The 20,289-nt window shown below is 43.6% G+C and overlaps 1 protein-coding gene across 1 annotated transcript in view; it reads right to left on the bottom strand.

The window, feature by feature from the left end:
• Positions 1 to 20,289, bottom strand: part of DDX31 (DEAD-box helicase 31) — a 69,029-nt gene that overhangs the window by 16,106 nt on the left and 32,634 nt on the right. The window contains exons 17-19 of the mRNA XM_074973366.1: positions 11,987 to 12,068; positions 6,512 to 6,623; positions 2,290 to 2,470 (exon numbers count right to left, since the gene is read on the bottom strand). Of these exons, the coding sequence (XP_074829467.1) occupies positions 2,290 to 2,470; positions 6,512 to 6,623; positions 11,987 to 12,068 (375 nt within the window). The remainder of the gene's footprint in view (positions 1 to 2,289; positions 2,471 to 6,511; positions 6,624 to 11,986; positions 12,069 to 20,289) is intronic.

The raw sequence follows: 20,289 nt of genomic DNA on the forward strand, positions 1-20,289 counted from the left end.
CAACGCGGAATACCAGCCATGAGAGACTACATTAAACTAGGTCGGGGAGAGGCTATAGCAGAATTGTTTCTGAGCGTGTGGGAAAATCATGGTCTCAGCTTCTGAATGCCCAGAGGGCCAGCCTGGGAAGGTGTATTGTGGAACGTAGTATTTGCACTGTATAAGACGTAACATGCAAAGCAAAGCAATTGCTCTAAACACCCTGCTGACTTGGGGATATTCTTCAGGAATCAGTTCAAGTGAAAACAATTATCTCTTGCAAACATTTAGCATGAAGGGCCATGTCCCAGAGAACATACCTCCAGGAGGGAGAAGGGGGTAGTGAGCCTCTGGGACAGTGTGGTTCTCAACCTGCGGCCCACAGGCTGTTTGCGGCCCAATCAGCAAAGAGCTGCGGCCCATGTGACATCCTCAGGGCCACACAGGTAGTACCGGATGGAGCCCACAATGGTAAATAAGTTGAGAACCATCGCTCTAGGAGGTGCTAGAGCATGGCAGCGATGGAGACGGAATAACTGTCAATGGGAGAGAGAGATTCCAAGCTGTGAAATGTGTCACGTTCTGCACTGTGTCCTGGAATGTTCACAGCATCCTTTGTATCCCGTCCACCCTGCCTGCCCCTCTGCCCCCTGACACACACACTTCTGGCAGGTTGATTTCCTCCTCACATGAATTCTTCAAAGGGGAGAGAAAAAACTCCCAATCAAACCATGACCTTCCTGTTTAAAAGGCCTACTGGAGATGGTGTTTTCACAGAGGTAACAAGTGCCCAGAAGATAGAAATAGAACTGCAGCAAACTCAGAGCTACTGGATGCAGAGTTGCTGATCCACACAGGAGCATCTTGTGCTTCTAAACTGAACTCAGAAAAGGTGATATTTTACTGGAAGCCAAAATACACAGTAATTAAAAAAAAATTATTATTATTTTTTTTTTTTAAGACTGAGCTCCCACTCAAACACCCAGTTCAGCTGCGTTTAGTAATAAAGCATATAAAATAACACTTAGGAGTAATAAAGGCTTTGGGAAAATAAACTAATTAAGTATACACTGCAATTAGCATGGCGGAAAACTGAGGCACAGTGAAATCACATAACTTGCCTAATCAAACAAACCAGTATCACAGCCAGAATTTTCCGGTTCCCAGTCCTATGTTCAGGATCATTAGATTAGCCAGCAGCATTGCTTGTATTTATGAGGTTCGTTTGGTCAAACGCTGCTCTCCCTTATCTGCCCACATCCCAGGCAGTTCACCTCAGTGGCATGCCCACTCTCCCACATCAGGTTTCAAGGTCACTCTCTTGTCCAGGTCTCATGTGCAGCAGTGACATTACAGTAGGCCAGGCTACACTGATACACATCCATAGACCAGCTCCAGGTTTGCCAATGCCCTTCGGATCATGCAGCAGAAGTGAATAGCTTTGCACAGTGAACGCACAAGGATTTATTTTGGAATACAATCTGAAAGGGGGAAGCGTGTTCATTCACAGAAATAGATTAGCGAGCCAGAGACCCTAACAGGCCAAATGAAAGAGCACCCCTCTCCCCCCCGCATGCTCATTAGCAGATTCGTGGGGAAACATGCCACACAGCCACGCCTCAGTGCAGCTCAGCGCCAGGCAGATGTGACACGGTTAAGTCTTGTAGGCAGGTGTGTGTGAGTGTAGTGTCACTGTATGGCGTGTGTATGTGTCCCAAAAGGTGCTTGGCACAGAAATTCTGCCTCTTAACAGGTGGCCAGAGGACGGCCAGGAGCACAGTGTATCGTCTACTCAATGTGGGCACTCGGCAGCAGTCGAGTCGCCCTCCTCTTAGAGCAGGTAATGCTTTTCCTGAGAGCCACCCACTGTATCCCACGGTCTCGTGAGTGACTTTTGGGTAGCAAGTCATTCAAAACCCCAGGGCCTCTCCATGACCCCAGACCCCAGCACAGCGTGTAAAGAGGAGGATGGCTGTTATTAAAGCAGAAGTCAATAGGGCAAACAAAAAACGCTAGCCCTCTTGAAGTAGCTCTTTCCACTGCAAACAGAAACTATCAGGCCTTTTTCTTTTCTCTCTCCTGGGGGAGGCTCCTGACTGATTGGATGGTGGGATATTGTGTTGACAGTAGAAACAGTGGACCCAGAGGGGCAGGTGGTTTTTGTGTCCTCATCTCCATCTTTCTGATCCTCAATTTATCCCAGTTTTCTCCCATTATTTCTCAGTCCCGTCGGTAGAAAACATTCAAACCAGGGGTAAAAACAGCATGCACATGACATGGCCCTGGCTCCAGAGAGCTGGACCTTCCTACCTTTTTGGTTTCAGTTTGGTTTTCTTTCCTGGACTGGCAGCCATGGAGGTGCTGAGGTTCTGAGGGGCGTCTCTCAGCCCAAAGCTCTTGGCCACATGGCCCAGGTGGAGGGATTTGATGTGGAAGATGTGCTTCAGGGTCTTGGGGTAGGTGGTGTAGGAGCGAAGGAAAGACTGCAGTGCTGCGAAGGACAGAGAGAGAGAGAGAGAGAGAGTTATTCTTTCCACCGCATTGTGGATTTTTTTTTAAAACCTATTCCATCCTGCCTGTCTCAGCTGAAAGGACGTTGCCTAGCCATTTGTGACACCCTGGATATCAGCTCTAGGAATGGTTGGAATATTAAAAATATGTGAAGTACTAGTGCAATCCTGTGGGAGGAGGGATGTTGTGAGGAGAGAGGTCAGGAGCAGAAAAGAAACGACATGAAGATACACTAGGTTTGCACAAGTCTGCCTCTTCTAAACACTGCCCCCCTGCCCGACAGGGTGGTGGTCTTCCACCTGCTCAGGAACTGAGCTGGTGCCCTTGTCCAGTAGAAGCTTCGAGAGAGGAAAAAGGGGAGGAAAGAGGAGGAAGAAGACAGGAAGGAAGTGGGATGAAGAGAAGCAGAGAAGGGGTTGTGAGGAGGGTGGGGGGCAGACTCCTCCGGTACCACAATCCCAGCAGCCAATAAATTCTTCGCCAGTCACCAGCTAGTCCCTTAGAAATACCTGAGAGACACATGGATTTTCCATTTCATCACCAGGCTGAGAACAGAGCTCACCTTTTAAAAGGGGGGAAAAAAAACCCAGCAGCATGTATATTTCCTTTGAGTCTTTACCCCTCTAATGTCTTCCTCAGATCTTACTGCTCTAAGGACAAGTTTCATGAATGGCAACACTGCGAACCACACCTGAGGGGATCCCAGAATGCTAACCGCACCCACGCTTCAGGCTGCAGCTTTCCTCTCTGCTATTGGGACACTCTTTGACTGATGTTCACCCCCAACTTCCAAAATCCCCTGCTTGGCTCACTAAATCTCCCATTCGTGCCTCCCACTCAGACCTGCACCTACAGCTCCCTCTCACAGTTCCCGACAGCAGCAAGCTCTAAATTCTAACCTCCCATGCCCTTGCTTGTTGAGCCACTGGACCAGCAAGTTTGCCCACAGCTTAAATCTAATCTCTCAGCAGCAGCAGGAGCGTGGAGTTTATGAACAGTAATAAAAATGTCATTTTAACAGCTCAGCTCCTGGAAGGACCTTGGGAATCCATCAAAGCTCTGTTTACTGAGTAAAGCGAAAGCCTTTTCCCAATCGATGAGAAGAAACTCAGGTGAATCCTTTCGCACCCCTCCCCTGATTTCCTACTGGGAGTCTTTCAGGGATATCTGAACAACTAGGGACCAGTGTTTTCGGAGAGGATGCTTAACATTTCAAAGGCGCAGTCTGCTGGAGAGGCCCTCAATAAGACACCAAGAGCAATAAGGACCCAGCTTGAATGCTCTCAAAATCCCAGTACTCCTGCTTTCTCTCTATAAAGCTATGGGGTCAAATTCACTCCTGCTGTAAGGTGTAACTCCCATGAAAAATTCTAAGGCAGCTGCACCCACTTGCATCAGCTCAGAATCTGGCCCACTGGCTATTTCACTTCCATCCAAGCTATAAAGTCCCTTACAGCACTTAAAACGCTTGGATCCCAAGGACCTTGGGGAGCCAATCCTTTTGGAAGCAGCCTGTAATCAAACACTGGAAGTTACCACTGACTTGGTGAGAAAATGCAGAAAAGGGAAACAAATGCACTGCTGGCATGGTTTCCAATGGCTTGTCTGCCATGAAGGCAAAAGCCAGCTGCAAATGTTAATTATTCATGATTCTTGGCTCGGAAGGGGAGGAAGAAGGGAGTCTATGGAAGCCAGTCAATGATGGAAAATTTGCATATGCAGATAGCGGAACCGGAGAAGGGGGGACGGGCAGCCCTGGTTCAAGACAAACAGTGGGTGCATCATGTTTCAACATTTCATGACATTCTGTACGCATTTCCCCACAGCAGCCATCAAAAGTCATCAGCATGTAGCTCAGCAACAAGAGCGTGTGTATAGAGTTACACTGTGCCTGCACAGACATGGATATGTTTTGTACAGGACTCAAGCCCATTCAGTTGTTTCCTTTTGTCACAGCAACAAAAGGAGTGTGGTCTGGAGACATGAGCAGGGCACTAGGGCCCAGGACTATTCCCAGCCCTTCTGCTGACTCTGCATGACCACTTGCAAGTCATGGAACGGTTCTCAGCCTCAGAGTTTCCTCAGCTGTAAAATGGGGATAACTGGGGACACTCACTGGAATGTCAAGAAGCCTAGTTCGTTAGGAGCAAGAATTTGATCAGGAAGGAGGGTTTGGCCCTTGTGTTTGTAATCAGCTTTGAGGTACTTGGTTAAAAAACCATAAAAGTACTATAGCATCAATTAAGCAATGCATAGCAACACCCACGACAGTGAGGTTTGGCTACTATACTTTGCAAGTCTCTAGCACCTTCCATCCAAGGAGCTCAAAGCACTTTAAAACATGAATGAATTAAGCCTCCCAGGCCTCCAGAGGAGGGAGGCAAGAATTAAAGGAGAAAACGAGGCAGAGAGAGATTCTACGACATACCCAAAGTGAAAGCCAGGACCAGAACCCGAGAATTCTGACTCCCAGTTCCTTGCTCATCATCATCTTGATGCACGCCATTTGAAATGTACAAATTAGATTAGGGTAGGAAGATCTATTACTAAGCATGATTCCTTCACTATACCCTTACTCAAGAAGCTAGCACGACATTCAGAAAATAGCCCTCTTGGCAACAGACCCAGCCATTTGTCTTACATTTAAATACAACAGCCTTGAATCCTGAATTTACATGATATATTGGGCGCATCTTCTCCCTCCCCAGCATGTACCATTACAAGATGGTGCTCTGTGGTCCTTTTCTTTATTTGTACCTTAAAACAGAATGATCTTTTCTGGCAGACATTACCATCCACAAGGAAAGTATTTCGCTTTTATGGTGGGTTTTTTGTTTTGGTAAGGATGATTCAGATTGTTAATAACTCAATACACAGAGTGAATTCATAAAGAACCCTCCTCTCTTAGAAGTCAATGGGAAGTTCTGAAGAACTGAAGCCAATGGGAATTCTACTGAAGTTAGGACAGCAATGTTTAGTCCGTACCTGAGTGGGATGGGAAGAAATTGACCAGGAGGCGAAGTAGATGGAAGGAAGAGGTTAAAAGGAAAACAATCTAGTTATACATTTACCCTAGAGCATAGATGGTTCAGTTCCTTGGGTGCAGGACTGGGGTCCTCGAAAGGGCATCCAATATTAAGTTTGGGTAACACTTAGTAATTTGCCTTGGATACTGTCTTCACAACAGGTACTTTGTTTTTGCATGCACATTCCCCTGTGCCCCAGATCAGCCTTGCAGAACAGGAGGGCTCTAACCGTTCATATTGTTTGGTTTGGTTTCTGCCAGGAGGCAGTGCATCAGTACAGGATCTCTGGCCACTCCCCTGGTAATTTTCCCCCAGAGCAGATGCAATCTCTTGCCCCCTGTCCCACTTCCATATTCTCAAATCTAGGTATAGATGGTAAAAACTCACTGCATTGCTCTGTACCATACTTTACATATCCTACCTGGCAAAAACAGAAGATGAAACTGCAGATTTGTACATAAAGATTCAATAATCATTGTAGTCATCAGTGATTGTGCTTCCTCTGCTATTGGTGTGCTTTCCTCCATGTACACACGTACACACATGTACACACACGTACACACATCAAATGGAAATATATCCTTGGCTGAGGGCTGCTAGGCATTTCTTCCAAGGCATTCTGTCTCACTGGGTCAAATGCACCCCTGGTGTGAACAATGGATTCAATGCAGTTACAACCAAGATGAGGTTAGCCGGTTGCCTCTGACCTTCCCCTTGTAACACATAACCTAGACACTCACGTGACTAGGTCAGAGCCACCTGGATGCAAATCCTAATGAAAGCCAAGACTGAACCTCATTTGTGCGTAATACGTGAAAATAAGAAATTAATATTTAATATCGTTATAAAGCCTTTTGCTTCCATTTCAACCCCTCTTAGAGACACTGGCCCCGAATGCTTCTGCTAGGCCTTTCCCCCAAAGACTTCCCCATCAGAGGGGAACCCTTTCAGTTTGTATCAGCCATTCGGTAATAAGTTTAAAGAAACCTACTGACCTTTCTTTGCCCACCGGACAGTTCCCTCACTGGAGTGCACATAATTTTCAAATTCGGTCTGCAAGACCGTCGCCCGTTCCCGCACTTCCTGGGGGTTCACGCCACGGGATTTCTAGGAGGGCGGTGGGAGGATTAGAAGAAAGACAGAGTTTGAGTCAGGAATAATGAAGCAGTTTAGAATAGATTTAATAACAGTAAAATCACACAGTAACCACCCCAGGGCCAACAAGGGTAATCCTCTCAATATTACTAGGGAAAAAAATATGTATAGATAAAGATGTTAAAGTCAAAGCAACCAGTGAGCACTGCTTCGTGACGGGAGCAAATCAGGTTTAATTTTGTGTTTTCTAACACCTATCACGTATGTTTTCCCCCCTCTCCTGCTAGCAGCCACTTTGGATTCACCGATTCAGCTTCCAATCTTGGTTACAGCAGAGTCAGTTTGGAATAACTCCATCCAGATCAGTGGAGGTATTCCAGACTGACACCACTGGGCCCAGTTTTCTCTTGCGTTTTAGAATGATGTTATGCTAAGTAAAACAGGGAGTAAATCAATCCATCCATCCATCCATCCATATAACCAGTCCTGCCCTAGGACAATGAATTAAACCCCCCCACATTCATTCTCTCTCATTCCCTATCAACTTCCTGCTCCTTATTCTCGTCTTCACTGATCTTCCTCTCCCTACACTTCCCAGGACCCTCCATCCAAGCTGCTCTCTCCACTTCTTTCTTCCTCTCTTGGCGTACTGTCTTCCTACACCGTGAACAATCTCTTCCTTCCTGCACCCTAAGCGCCCTCTTCACTTCCTTCCAGAGAGTCCCTTTATGCAATGACGTCTCTGCACTTTCCCATGCATCAACCATTGTCCCATGTATTGCATCAGTGCACGGCAGACAAGGGGATCTAGTCATTTTACTGGATTTTTTGGGGAAAAAAAGGTCTCTATATAATCTCCAAGCTACAAAGCACAGCAGACCAAATTCACTCCTGGTGACACAGGGTGCAAGGCTGACTTAAATGCCGTCATGTCTGCTTACACCTGTGGAGAACTGAATTATTAACAATAACTAATCTGATGAGCTATTTCGCAGTCGAGGGTCCATGCAAGGATATAATATGCCAGAAGTGGAGCCACCTCACGAAAGCGGACATTTGTCGTTGTCATTATCAAGTTTCTACTGACGTGAAACATAAAACTTTTTTCTCTCCCTCCCCACTTTTTCTTTTGTTAAGCCTCTCAGGCAGCATAGAGTGTCACCTTCCCGGCGTTTTTTAATATGAATGTGAAATTAGCGAGGTTGCCCTTTCCCCTGGCGGACAGAATCCTCTGTTATTAAAAAGTAAAGCACTTTAATAATGAAAACTTTTTCTCTTTTTCCTGTGTTTTAACTGTTTAAAATTAATGAGAAGGGCATAACAGTTGTCAAAGCGATATTGAAAGCCGGGTAGCCAGGACCGAATAAGCACGAAAATCCCTCCAGAGTGTTAAATAAACAGCGCTTCAGCCCTCTCCGAATCCCTCTGTTGGTTATTGTATACATTCTGTAACAGCACTCAGAATAGATCTGAGCGCTGGGGAGGCAGAAAGGTTTCAGAATTCCAATAAAGGCCTCAAATTAAAGACAGCCTGGTGCGAATTCCAGGAGAAAATTAAAGAGACCTCAAGCTTAAGTGACAGGTGACTTGCTTCTGTGTCACAACTGTCAGGGGATTTAGTGATAATATGGCAATATATTACAAAGGACTTTTCTTATTTCCCCCTTTAGGCTTCAAAATGAGGCATCTCTTCTTGCTGGTGGGGGAGGGGGGGGGGAGTAAGACTAAAACGAGGGATAAAAACTAGGTGCATAATTTCCAAAGTGTGAGGTCAGCCCAAGAAAAATAAATAAAAAAAAGCAAATGGAAGAAAACATAGCGTACTTAGAAAACGGCTTCCTCCCTTGTCTCCTTCCTTCTCTTCTATCCCCCTCAACCCCGCAGAAAGATTTCATTTTAAAGTTGCCCCTTAATGGGCATGAAGAAATCTGGGTTTTGATTCCTGCCTTCCAGGGAGGTTGGTCTTAAAAAAAAAAAAAATCTAAATTTAAAACTGACTCAGTCGAGCAGTGTAAAAAAAAAAAAACCCCACCATACACCACTGTCTGAGGCTGTGGACAGATAAAACGAGTGGATTGGCAGCTACAAGAAAGTCTGCATCCTTTACACACCCGAGTAAATCTCATTCCTGAGAGTATCCCTGTTCAAGTCAGAGAGACAATACATCTGAGGCCCTTCTACCATATGCCAAGGCCCAAAAGATAATGTATTGCAGTACTGGTTTGCTTGGCTGTTTCTCCTTCTAGATATATTTACTGCCTCAGTTAGTGGAACTAACCTTTGTAACAAACGGATGCTAAACTCTGCGTGTGTGTACGTGTGTGTGTGTGTGAACGTGTGTGTACGTGTATGCACACTATGTTACATACTCCGCCTCATTTACGAAAGCTTCTACTACTCTGCGTTTGTGCAGTGCCTTGCGCAATGGCACCACATTCTTGGTTGGTCCATAGGCACTGCCATAATAAACATAATTAATAAATAATAATATACACAAGGAGCAACTAATTTTATTTGAGCATTTCATGACATCACAGAAAAGAAAAAGCAAGCAGGCTAAAAAAAAAAAAAAAAAGATAGATTCTCTATTTCATAAGAGAGAAATGTATGTCTATTAAGACTGGAATTTTTTTTGGAAGGAGGGGAAGGATATTGGAAATCTCCAAGTTCATTAAGGAAGAGGGTTAATAGAAACGAGAACAGGAGGGATGTTCTTATGGTTAAAAAAAGAAGGGCGAGACCATAACATGTCCTGCTTCTGTGATACTTGAAAACAAAATGAAGGATGTTGTTTTAATAACTTTTTATTGCCTGGCTGATTCTGACCCTCCTGCACAGTCCCTAGAACCCACCGAGGTATTTTTTTTCTACCCCTCCCCCCATAAAAGTTGAAAGATCAGATTTATTCTCTTTGTAGGTGTGTGAACAGATGTAGCCACATATATATTTTATGTGTCTAAATATAAAATATACATTTTACAGGCACTTCAGCTCACTCCCCAGTTGCTCACAGGAGCCCAAAAATGTGTGTTCCAAAGGGGTATTTATAATGGACTTCAGTCAAGGTGGTGAAAGCCGAAAGAGCATTATAATGAGGTCTCTGTGTGCACAAGTCTCACGTATACATGACTCCATGCGTGGAGAGCTGATAAGGTAAAGAGAACTCTGTAACTTGCAAGTAGCAAAGTCACGACTGGGTTAGGTTAGATCCTTCATAACAAGCGGAAATTAAAACTTGCAGTCGCTGTCTGTTCCACACACAGTCTATTCTGTTCCTCGTTCGCTGTCCTGGCCCTATGGAGAAGTCCTATAGCATTTAGTAGGGGATGATAACCTTTCCATAGACCTTTTAGAAATCACCCTATAGAATCTGAGAGAGAATTAGATCCCTGATACAGAATGCTACAGGCTGCCATAGAAAGGATTGCATCCTCTATTACATTTTATAGGCTTTTAAAGAGTAATGTCTATAGAATCCTATTTAATGTCCATAGAACTACATTGGTTTCATCCCTATTAAATTTTTCAGGACATTCTCGTAACAAGATATTTCCTCTCTTGGTCACAGTCTTTTAAACCTGTGTCAGGCAGCACCACCAACTTCCCACAGTTAGGGTGAATCCCAGCTCCACTGAATTAAATGGCAAACATCCCATTGTCTTAAAAAGGGCCAGGATTTCAACTTTAGATTGGCAAGCTCCCTGGGGCAGGGATTATCTTTTTGTTATACGTACCTCACCTAGCATAATGGGGTTCTCTAGACACTACCACAAGTAATGAATGGGAATACTAACCAGTTTCCAAATATCAGTTTATTTTGGTGTGGTTAGTGGTTAGCCTTATTCTACAGATGGAGAAAATGAGGTACGAAGAGTTTGTTAAGGCCAATGTTTTCAAAAGTGGCCACTGATTTGAGAGCCCTCAGTCGTTGGGTTCTCAATTCAATGCACCATGGCCCTGATTTTCACAAGCTTCAAAACAACTGCAATTGAAAGACCAAACCAAAACCTTCCAGAGAAAGATTTTCTCTTCCCAGACAACACAATTACACTGGCCCAAGATGGGTTATATTCTGCCCTGGGCCAGTGCCAGACTTAAAGTGGGATATCTTTAGAGCCAGCAGGGCTAGAAATTGGGAGTTTTATAATCGTTGAAAGGGGATTCCAAGTCTCCAACGGTACACACAAAGCTTACTTCTAGACAGGAGCATGCACAGGAATAAAATATGATCACTTTTGGAGGAGGTGTGCCCCTGCTTGTCCCCCCTTGTGCATGCCCCTGCTTCCAAGGATACTGGACTTCAAAGTGGTGACATTTTTATGCACAGAAAAGGTACGTTAGGTCATTTTTAAAGAATGCAGCAATCCCAAACTCACACCAATGAAGCCTTTATACTAACACACACGCTTATTAAACTATGTATTTGTTAGACTACTTTACAGACCACACTCCTGAACAATAAGGATTTGTTCCAGCCAACATACAACAGAAAATAAAAAAAAGTATATACTATATATTGACTTGAGCAAAGGGCCAGAAATACATGGTTTTGAATAGAAATGTCAGATGATCTACAGATCTTCATTGTAGAAGATGTACGGCATAACAGAAGGATGACTATTTTTCAAAGCCATGGGAACACACACAGTTCCCAACAGAGCCGTCAGTAGGAAACTGGAAGACAGTGGACAAGTTGAAGACTGCTGGGTGGTGTAATGGAACGAGTGAATTGGCAAAATAATGAGCGAGTGGAAAAATAAACCTGGATAATGCTTGACTTTCACTCACATTCTATCTAAGACCTGGGCTCTTAAAACAGCAGTACTCTCCAGTTTGCTCTAATGACTGAAAGATCCATTGCAAGTGTCTACATTCTGGGAATGAGCAAGGAAGGGGCTGATCCAAAGCCCTCCAATGTCAGTGGAAAGACTCCCATCTGCAGCAATGGGCTTTGGATCAGGCCCTGGGCGAACAAAGGTGAGGATTAAAAAAGCCTGGAGAATGCATCACAAAAAATGTTTATTTACTTGGAGGACTGTTGTGTAGTTTGTAATCACTTAAAATAGGTCAGAATCTGCTAGCTAATGGTCTGCAGTAGGTTTGTAAAAAGAGCAATGTGGTTTCTTTGCCACTACGGTATGACCTGCTGTGAAATCTTTGCTGAGCATTGTAGAGGTACATTTTGGGGCAAAACTTTCAAGGGACATAGATTAGGGAAGTGTGGAATAGCGAGGTTCAACTGTCATTTTGCACTGCCCAGATCATGGGTTTGCTAATCCCTTGGCTTGAAGAAACAGAGCCAAGGAAAAGCCTATTTGTCATGCTTGGTTAGGAAACGAAAATTTAAGCAATTCCAAATCGGAACATTTGCTCACCTTGTTTCCCCATTGGCGCCCCTTGAAACGATCGTCTTTCATCAGGCTGGACAGAATATCCTCCATCTTCATCTCAGAGACACTGAGGCAGCAGAAAAGAAAAAGAAAATTGTAATGTCTCCTCTTTTCCCAAAGACAACGCACAGCTTTCTATATGGCTGTGTCTACACCGGCAATTGAATGACAGAACTTGTGTCTTTCAGAGGTGTAAACCCTCCCGCCCCCCCAAAAGACAAAAGTTTTGCCGTGACAAGTGCCAGTGTGAACAGCGCCGCTCGTTGGGGGTAGAAGTTTTTTGTCGGCAGGGGAGCCAACAAACAGCCGCTACACTGCGTAACTTTTAGGGGCATGGCTGTGGAGACATAGCCTTCAAAAGTGGACTCGATTCCTCACCAAGGGGATCAGACATAACCAGTGATCCCAAAAACGCCACAGAATGGTAAAGCGGGGCAGAAGGGACCAACACCTAAAATTTCATCCTGAGATGATGCCAGATACGTTTTTATAGTGCTTCTCACTCCCAAAAAGTCTCACTTCAGACACAATTTACAACACTGCCATAACGGACACGGAACCTGGGAGATGTCTGAAGACCTGGAGTGAAATCTTTGTCCTACTGAAGTCAATGAGAGTTTTTTATATTGATTTCAATAGGGCCATGATTTCACCCATAATCTTGCTCCCATTAAACTGAAGGGCAAAATTTTCACACACTTTAATGGTGCGGAATCTAACATAACAGTAGCCATGGGTGGGAAGTGAAGAACACTATAGTCCATTGGAAGATTCTTGGCTCTCACCTACCATAAAGTCTTCAATAATTAGCACTTCCAATTTTAAGGTTTAACTGAAAATTATTAATTTAGCTCTAGAGAAAAGAAGCAGAGTAACTGGGAAATATTAGTGTATTATGGAAAAAGTACCAGATAAAGTTTTCATATGGTTCCTATCCTCAGTAATTTTGAACTGGTCAGTTTTACAGTAATAATTGATAAGACTATGAACCTCTAACACACCTGGACGAACTCAAAGGACTTAATAAACATTAAGGTGACCTGCAAAAGAAAGGAGTTGAGTTTGTGCACTTGTGTGTGCATATATATGAGAGAGAGAAATTCATAGATTCAAGGCCAGAAGGGACCATTCTGACCATCTAGTCTGACCCCTATATAACACAGGCCACAGACCTTCCCCAAAATAATTCCAAAACAATATCTTTTAGAAAAACATCCCATCTTCATTTTAAAACTGTCAGTGCTGGAGAATCCACCAATACACTTGGTAAATTGTTCTAATGGTTAATTACTCTCACTCGTACCGTCTTATTTCCAGTCTGATATTGTCTAGCTTCAACTTTCAGCCACTGGATTGTGTTACATCTTTTTTGCTAGATTGAAGAGCCCATAATTAAATATTTGTTCCCCAGGTAGATACTTATAGACTGTAATCAAGTAACCCCTTAACCTTCTCTTTGAATCTATCGCTATAAGGCATGTTTTCTGATGTCTAATTCTTTAATCATTCTCACAGCTCTTCTCTGAACCCTCTCCAATTTATCAACATCCTTCTTGAATTGTGGACACCAGAATTGGTCGCAGTATTCCAGCAGCAGTCGCATTTATGCCCAATATAGAGGTAAAATAGTCTCTCTTCTCCTCCTCAGTTCCCCCATAACCCCCAAATCCTTTTCAGAATCACTGCTTCCCAGGACACAGCCCCCCATCCCATAAGTATGGCTGATATTCTTTGTTCCTAGATGTATAAATTTACATTTAGCCGTATCAAAATGCATATTCTCTGCTGGCACCCGGTTTATTTAGTGATCCATACTGCTCTGTATCAGTGGCTTGTCCTCTTCATTATTTACCACTGCCAATTTTTGTGTCATCTGCAAGCTTTATCAGTGATGATTTTATGCTTTCTTCCAAGTCATTGATAAAAATGTTAAATAGCATAGGGCCAAGAACCAACCCCCGCAGGACCCCACTGGAGACACACCTGCTGGATGGATACGTCCGATTTACAAAATGAGACACACCTGTTGGATGGATACTCCCGATTTACAATTACATTTTGAGACACAATAAAGGTTTTTCCCCTGCTCCCAGAAAAGAAAAAGTGTTTCTTTTTGCTTATTTTTTATTAGGTCTCATCTTTCCTTGTTTTAGTGGTGGACTCCTCAGAAGACTACAGAACGTGAGACGGAGCATTCTCAGCCTTCATGGGCAGAGCGTGTTTAACTCTAGCATAGGAAAGGTTTTCTCCCACATGTTAACAACCTCCTCGCCCAAATATTGTGTTGAAAAACAAATGCTTGAAAAGCAGGTATAAGCATTCATAGGTCATATCTTGTGCTAATTGAAGCCAATGGAAGTTTTTCCATTGGCTTCAGTAGGACCAATATTTGGCTGTATGAACAGTACTGTATTAAGAATTAAACCAAAATTCCGGGAAAATTTGAGGGCCAAAATTTTTTTTCTGGAATATTATGCAGTTGCTCCTCCACGTTTTTCTACCTTAGCAAACTCTGTGCCCATGTGAAAGCATAGAGGGGCTCTTATTTTTAAATCACAGCATTCTAAATGTAACAAACAGATTTTTTTGGCCAAGTTCTTTTGTTTAATGCTGCCATGTGGAAGACTCCGGGTCAACATACAGACCCATCATATCATTCCCCAGCTCAACAAGGCATGGAGTGCATCCAAGTCTCCACTGGAACACACAAAGCTTACTTCCAGGCAGACAAGTCAACCTAGATACAATCTACATAGAGCTACTATTAGGTGGGTGCATAACTGGTTGGAAAACCATTCCCAGAGAGTAATCATCAGTGGTTCACAGTCAGGCTGGAAGGACATATTGAGTGGGGTCTTGCAGGGATCAGTTCTGGGTCCGGTTCTGTTCAATGTCTTCATCAGTGATTTAGATAATGGCATAGAGAGTACACTTATAAAGTCTGCAGACGATACCAAGGTGGCAGGGGTTGCAAGTGCTTTGGAGGACAGAATTAAAATTCAAAATGATCTGGACAAACTGGAGAAATGGTCTGAAGTAAATAGGATGAAATTCAATAAGGACAAATGCAAAGTACTCCATTTAGGAAGGAACAATCAGTTGCACACATACAAAATGGGAGGAGTATTGCAGAAAGGGATCTGGAGTTCATAGTGGATCACAAGCTAAATATGAGTCAACAGTGTCGTAAAAAAACCCAAACATCATTCTGGGATCTATTAGCAGGAGTGTTGTAAGCAAGACACGAGAAATAATTCTTCTGCTCTACTCCACGCTGATTTAGGCCTCAGCTGGAGCATTGTGTCCAGTTCTGAGTGCAACATTTCAGGAAAGATGTGGACAAACTGGAGAAAGTCCAGAGAAGAGCAACAAAAAAGATTAAAGGTCTAGAAAACATGACCTATAAGGGAAGATTGAAAAAACTGGGTGTGTTTAGTTCAGAGAAGAGAAGACAGAGAGGGTCATGATAACAGTTTTCAAGTACATAAAAGGTTGTTACAAGAAGGAGGAAGAAAAACTGTTCTCCTTAGCCTCTGAGGATAGGACAAGAATCAATGGGCTTAACTTGCAGCAAGGGCAGTTTAGGTTGGACATTAGGAAAAGGTTCCTAACTGTCAGGGTGGTTAAGCACTGGAATAAATTGCCTAGGGAGGTTGTGGAATCTCCATCGTTGGAGATTTTTAAGAGCAGGTTAGACAAACATCTGCTAGGGATGGTCTAGTTAATACTTAGTCCTGCCATGAGTGCAGGGGACTGGACTAAATGACCTCTCGAGGTTCCTTCCAGTCCTACATTTCAATGATTCTGTAAAAGGCAGCCTATACAGCTCTGGAATAGGGACCAAGCAGCCTCACTGTCACTCAGCAATGATGCTCGTCATGTGATTAAGGAGCTCCTAAAATCAGTCTATTCTCACCCAGAAGGATGGTGACAGCAACAAAGGGTCTAGAGGCTAGGGGAAAAGAGTGGGATCACCAGGATTTTTCCATTCCCCACCATCCTACAAAACAAAATACTGTATAGGACTTTGTTTTACTAGCTTGCAGCATCCATTTCCCAGCCAAGTTATTTCCCTTTCCCACAAGATCTTGCAATCATTACGACTGAATGCAATGTTACTTGGGTTAGGGCTGATCGGACCCAGTCTCCCTGTTGGATAAGCTCACTCACCAAGTCTGAAACTTCAACATCTCTTTCAGGTTACGTGTAAAACCAATGCCCTGCCTGTTTGTGATCATTAAAAATTCCATGGAGCCTTTTGAAATAAAGGAGACAATCTGGTGTCATAGCCAAGTGTCGCAAGGGGTGTTTATTTTCATGCTGTCTACTTCAGTTTCTCCTGTCATTTTAACTGGATGTGTTGCTCTCCACTCCCAGTTGTAATACATAAAGTAAAGCACATGCATGAATATTTGAAGGATGGGGCCTGGGTTTCCAAGAGGCTACATTCAGAGGTGGGTAGATAGATCCCTCTATACAAAAGACCAAATTCTTCTCTTTGTTACACTGATGTAAAGCCAAAGTAGCTCCACCAAAGTCAACGGAGTTACTATGGATTTATACCTGTTTACAGGACAGCAGAGTTTGGACCACTGTTTAGGAATCTTTCTGGATCAAAGTTATCATAGGAATGTAAGGATTCTGAAAGGTATTATTTTTGTTTTCTTAAATTTGGTGAATTCAGAGATTAATAATAATGCTCTGCACTTCAGTGCCTGCCTCTGAGGATCTCAAAGCACTTTACAAATAGGAATTGATCTCGATACTCACAATACCCTGCAAGACAGGGATAACAGTAGTGACTTATTTTGCAGGTATGGAAAAAGAGGCATAGACAGGTTAAATAACTTTTCCCAGGTTTCACAGGGAGTCAGTGGCAGAACCAGGAACAGAACCCAAGAGTAAATACTGACAGCTCCACAATTTATTCGCTAAATCACCCTGCTAAATGCAAGCATGGCACATGGGAAAGCTTCCCCCTACAGTTCTGCTAATGAACCTTGATTGTGACCTGCAGTACCACACCATCCCTGCTGTTTCAGTCATACCCAGTTAAAGAAACTGAGGTGAACACAACTTCTTGAAACATCAAGTTCATGACATGCCAAGGAAGGAGCAGAGACAGTCCAGAGAAGTTACGATTCGGTCCAAAGGGTTGTGAGTTATGGTTCTGCATTGGCCAAGATCCCAACCTATGTGGAATGCAAGCATCATCCCTTATGCAGCTAGGAAATCCTGCACAGAGAAGATTCCTTCATAGAGAATGTAGAGGTAGAGAAAGGAAAGGGGAGGTGGGGGAATGGAAGGAAGGGAAATGGAGCATAAAAAGACAACTGAGGGTTTTTCTGTTTGTTTTTGAAAAGCATAACGGTAAATTAAAACATAAATGGCAACCACTTAAGCAAGAGAAATGCATTTCTCCCCATACCCCCAAAGGTTGCTTTGACAAAGCTGTGAATGAACACGTCAAGCCTTTGACATTGATTTGCCTGAGATATGTCACCCCCGCTCCCCTCTCCTGGCGTGGTGCCAGCTCACAGCCTTATAGATATGCAAACTCAGTTCACAGCGGGGAGCATCATGCAAAGGGGAAATGGGGGGAACGACTCGTGCCTTCACGTGGATGCGCTTTCCTTCATAAATTAGTTAGGCAGCCGTTATGAGATAAAGAAATTATCTGATGGCTGTCAAAGCAGGCGCGGCTAGATTACACTTGAAGGAACTAAAAGAGACATAAGCAAAAAAATATATATATCCATATCTTGCTGACTTTCTTCTGCTTCTTGCTTCCCTCCTTTGAAGGAAAATCTTTTAGTTACACACAGGGCTGAGGCAGACCATTTTGGAATCTAACCTTAAAAAAAGAGGGAAATACATAAGAAATGACGGGGTGGGGGGAGAGAGAGAGAATTTCTGGCTAGAGAGGGAAAACGTAACATTAAATTACGCAAAGCAAGAAAACAAAGTTGCAAAGGAAACCATACATCATTCCTGAACCCACTGGGTATTACTGTTCTCAGCAAAGCCAAAATGGAATGGTTTTGGCAAAGGCTAACCCTGCTCTGAGATTTTAGAAGCCAAATAACGACTTCAGGTACAGGTGAAAATTAATTAAAGGTAATCATTCCTAATTCTGAAAGAGATTTTCATTCAGGAACATGCTGCATCTGCTCTGATTATTTATGACTGAACAGTTCTGAACCTAAACCCAACGCCCACTGGGTGAGGAAAAAATCCTCCTGGCCAGATCCTCAGCTGGCATAAATCAGCATAGCTGTTAATTTGCACCAAAACTCCAGCGACCTGTCTTGTGCTTTGTCTTCCTAGAAATTAATTAAAAGCATATTTTCAGTTAAGCAAAGAAACAAACCACAAACCCAAACAACTTATGCAGGCTTCATAGAAAGATACAAAGAAGATCCAGGAACAAAAGTTCTCATGGCAGTCCAGCGCCTGCTGGCTTTTGCCCTCTACCCTAATTTAAATGGTCAGGATTATCACCGTAATGCTCAGTTTATGAAGTGTGGCGACAATTTGTATGGATGGCACTTGCTGCCCTGAGCTTCAAGTTGCCTTTCCAAATCTTTTCGGTAATTCATCAGCACTCCTCTCTAGCCTGTTGCCCCCTCACATACACTGGCACGATGATTTGGAAGAGAACAAGATATGCCACTACATACAAGCCAAATCACCAGCCTGTCCCAATTAGCCACACATTTCTCTGATCAGGTAACTGTGGGTGAATTACACTCCACTCTTCTAGAGGCCTGCAATCCTATTGCAAGCAAGTTTTATTACGAGGATTAAATTGAAAAATAAGACAATATACTCAGTGTAATTTGGCTGTACTGATTTCAGAAGGGCTAAAATACATTCACATACACCTCCTCCGGTCAAGCTGTGGAACATAACATCTAAGGACACCCAATGATCAGCATCCAGCTCAACAAGAGGTCTCCTTAGCTGCTATAACTGCTAGCAGGCTCAGGAGACACTGCTCCTTAAACGTCTCAAAAAGACCCAAAAGGCTGAAACTTTGCTAATTAAAATTAAAGTAAAATAAAAACATGCAGTTTCACCTCTCTCTCTCACACAAACAAAAATACCACTTTCTACCTGGAGTTAAAAACTCACAATAATGTGGGATTTCACCTTTAAAATGTCAGCGCTATTTGTTACATGGAAGAGAAGAAAAAAACCCCAAAACCTGTCAGCTTTGCGCTCCATGTCTTGCTGGTGTCTGCTTAATAGATTGTTTCCTGGGATGATGGATGGCTCTTTGTTAGACCACTAAATGGCTCACTGCCTAGAAGAATCTGGTATTGGTTGCCAATGTTAGTTTATTTCAAGAATCCAAAACCAAACTAGAATCTGGGCAGTTCCACCCCATATATACACACACAAAATAAAAGCCAGTTCATTGTGTATCACCGTTTATGGGGCAGCACAGCAGTGATGTGACTTGGCTGTTGTTCTGAACGACAAGAGACACTGATACGAGGAGTACAGGAAGGTGTGAACGTCCAAATGGCTGGTGAAGAGGTTTGGGACATGGTGGCAGAGTAACAAGCGCTCCAAAACAGCAGTGATTAGCAAGGATGGGGAGGATTCACTCTAGGATGCACAGCCCTAGTTAGAGGTAGGCTCTTTCCCTCCTAAATTGTGAAGAAGACTTTAGTGTTCACAACAACTTCAAGACTGATGGCTCCCAGACACAGAACTCCTATTTATACACAAAGCAGGCAGAGGCAATGCAAACTTCCCCCACCTCTCAATGTACCTCATGTTGGGTCACCTCTAAGGGTCAGAAGGCAATTTGGTCTTCATGACACGTTCATCCTCGGTTTTATTCAGGAGGGAGCTGAGAGAGAGACTAACAGGGTGGTGTGGATGCTTGTCCATTGAGAACTAAGACCTCATTTCATGCAGACTGCCGAACAGCCATCCATATGTAGGCTCTGGGCATCCTTACTAGCCTGTCTGGCCTTCCTCAGCCATACTCCCACATTCTTTGACTAGCCAGAGCCGGCAAGCGCTACTGAAGCCTCCTCCCCAGGCTTTGCCAATACACCTCACTTTTCACCTGCAACACTCATGCCATCCCAGTGCCGGGGCCCTGTACAGTTCTACCAGCCTCTCTTAAGTAGGACTTGCAAGAGTCTCTACTATTGCAGTCCTGAGCCCAAACATATGGCACGGCTTGGCCAACTCTCTCAACTGTGACCTGCAACTCCCCAGTTATGCCAGTCCTGGATCTCTGGTGAAGAGACAGCATGAACTCTGACAAC

This window comes from Natator depressus, chromosome 16 (genome assembly GCF_965152275.1).
Source record: "Natator depressus isolate rNatDep1 chromosome 16, rNatDep2.hap1, whole genome shotgun sequence".
Lineage (NCBI taxonomy): Eukaryota > Metazoa > Chordata > Testudines > Cheloniidae > Natator > Natator depressus.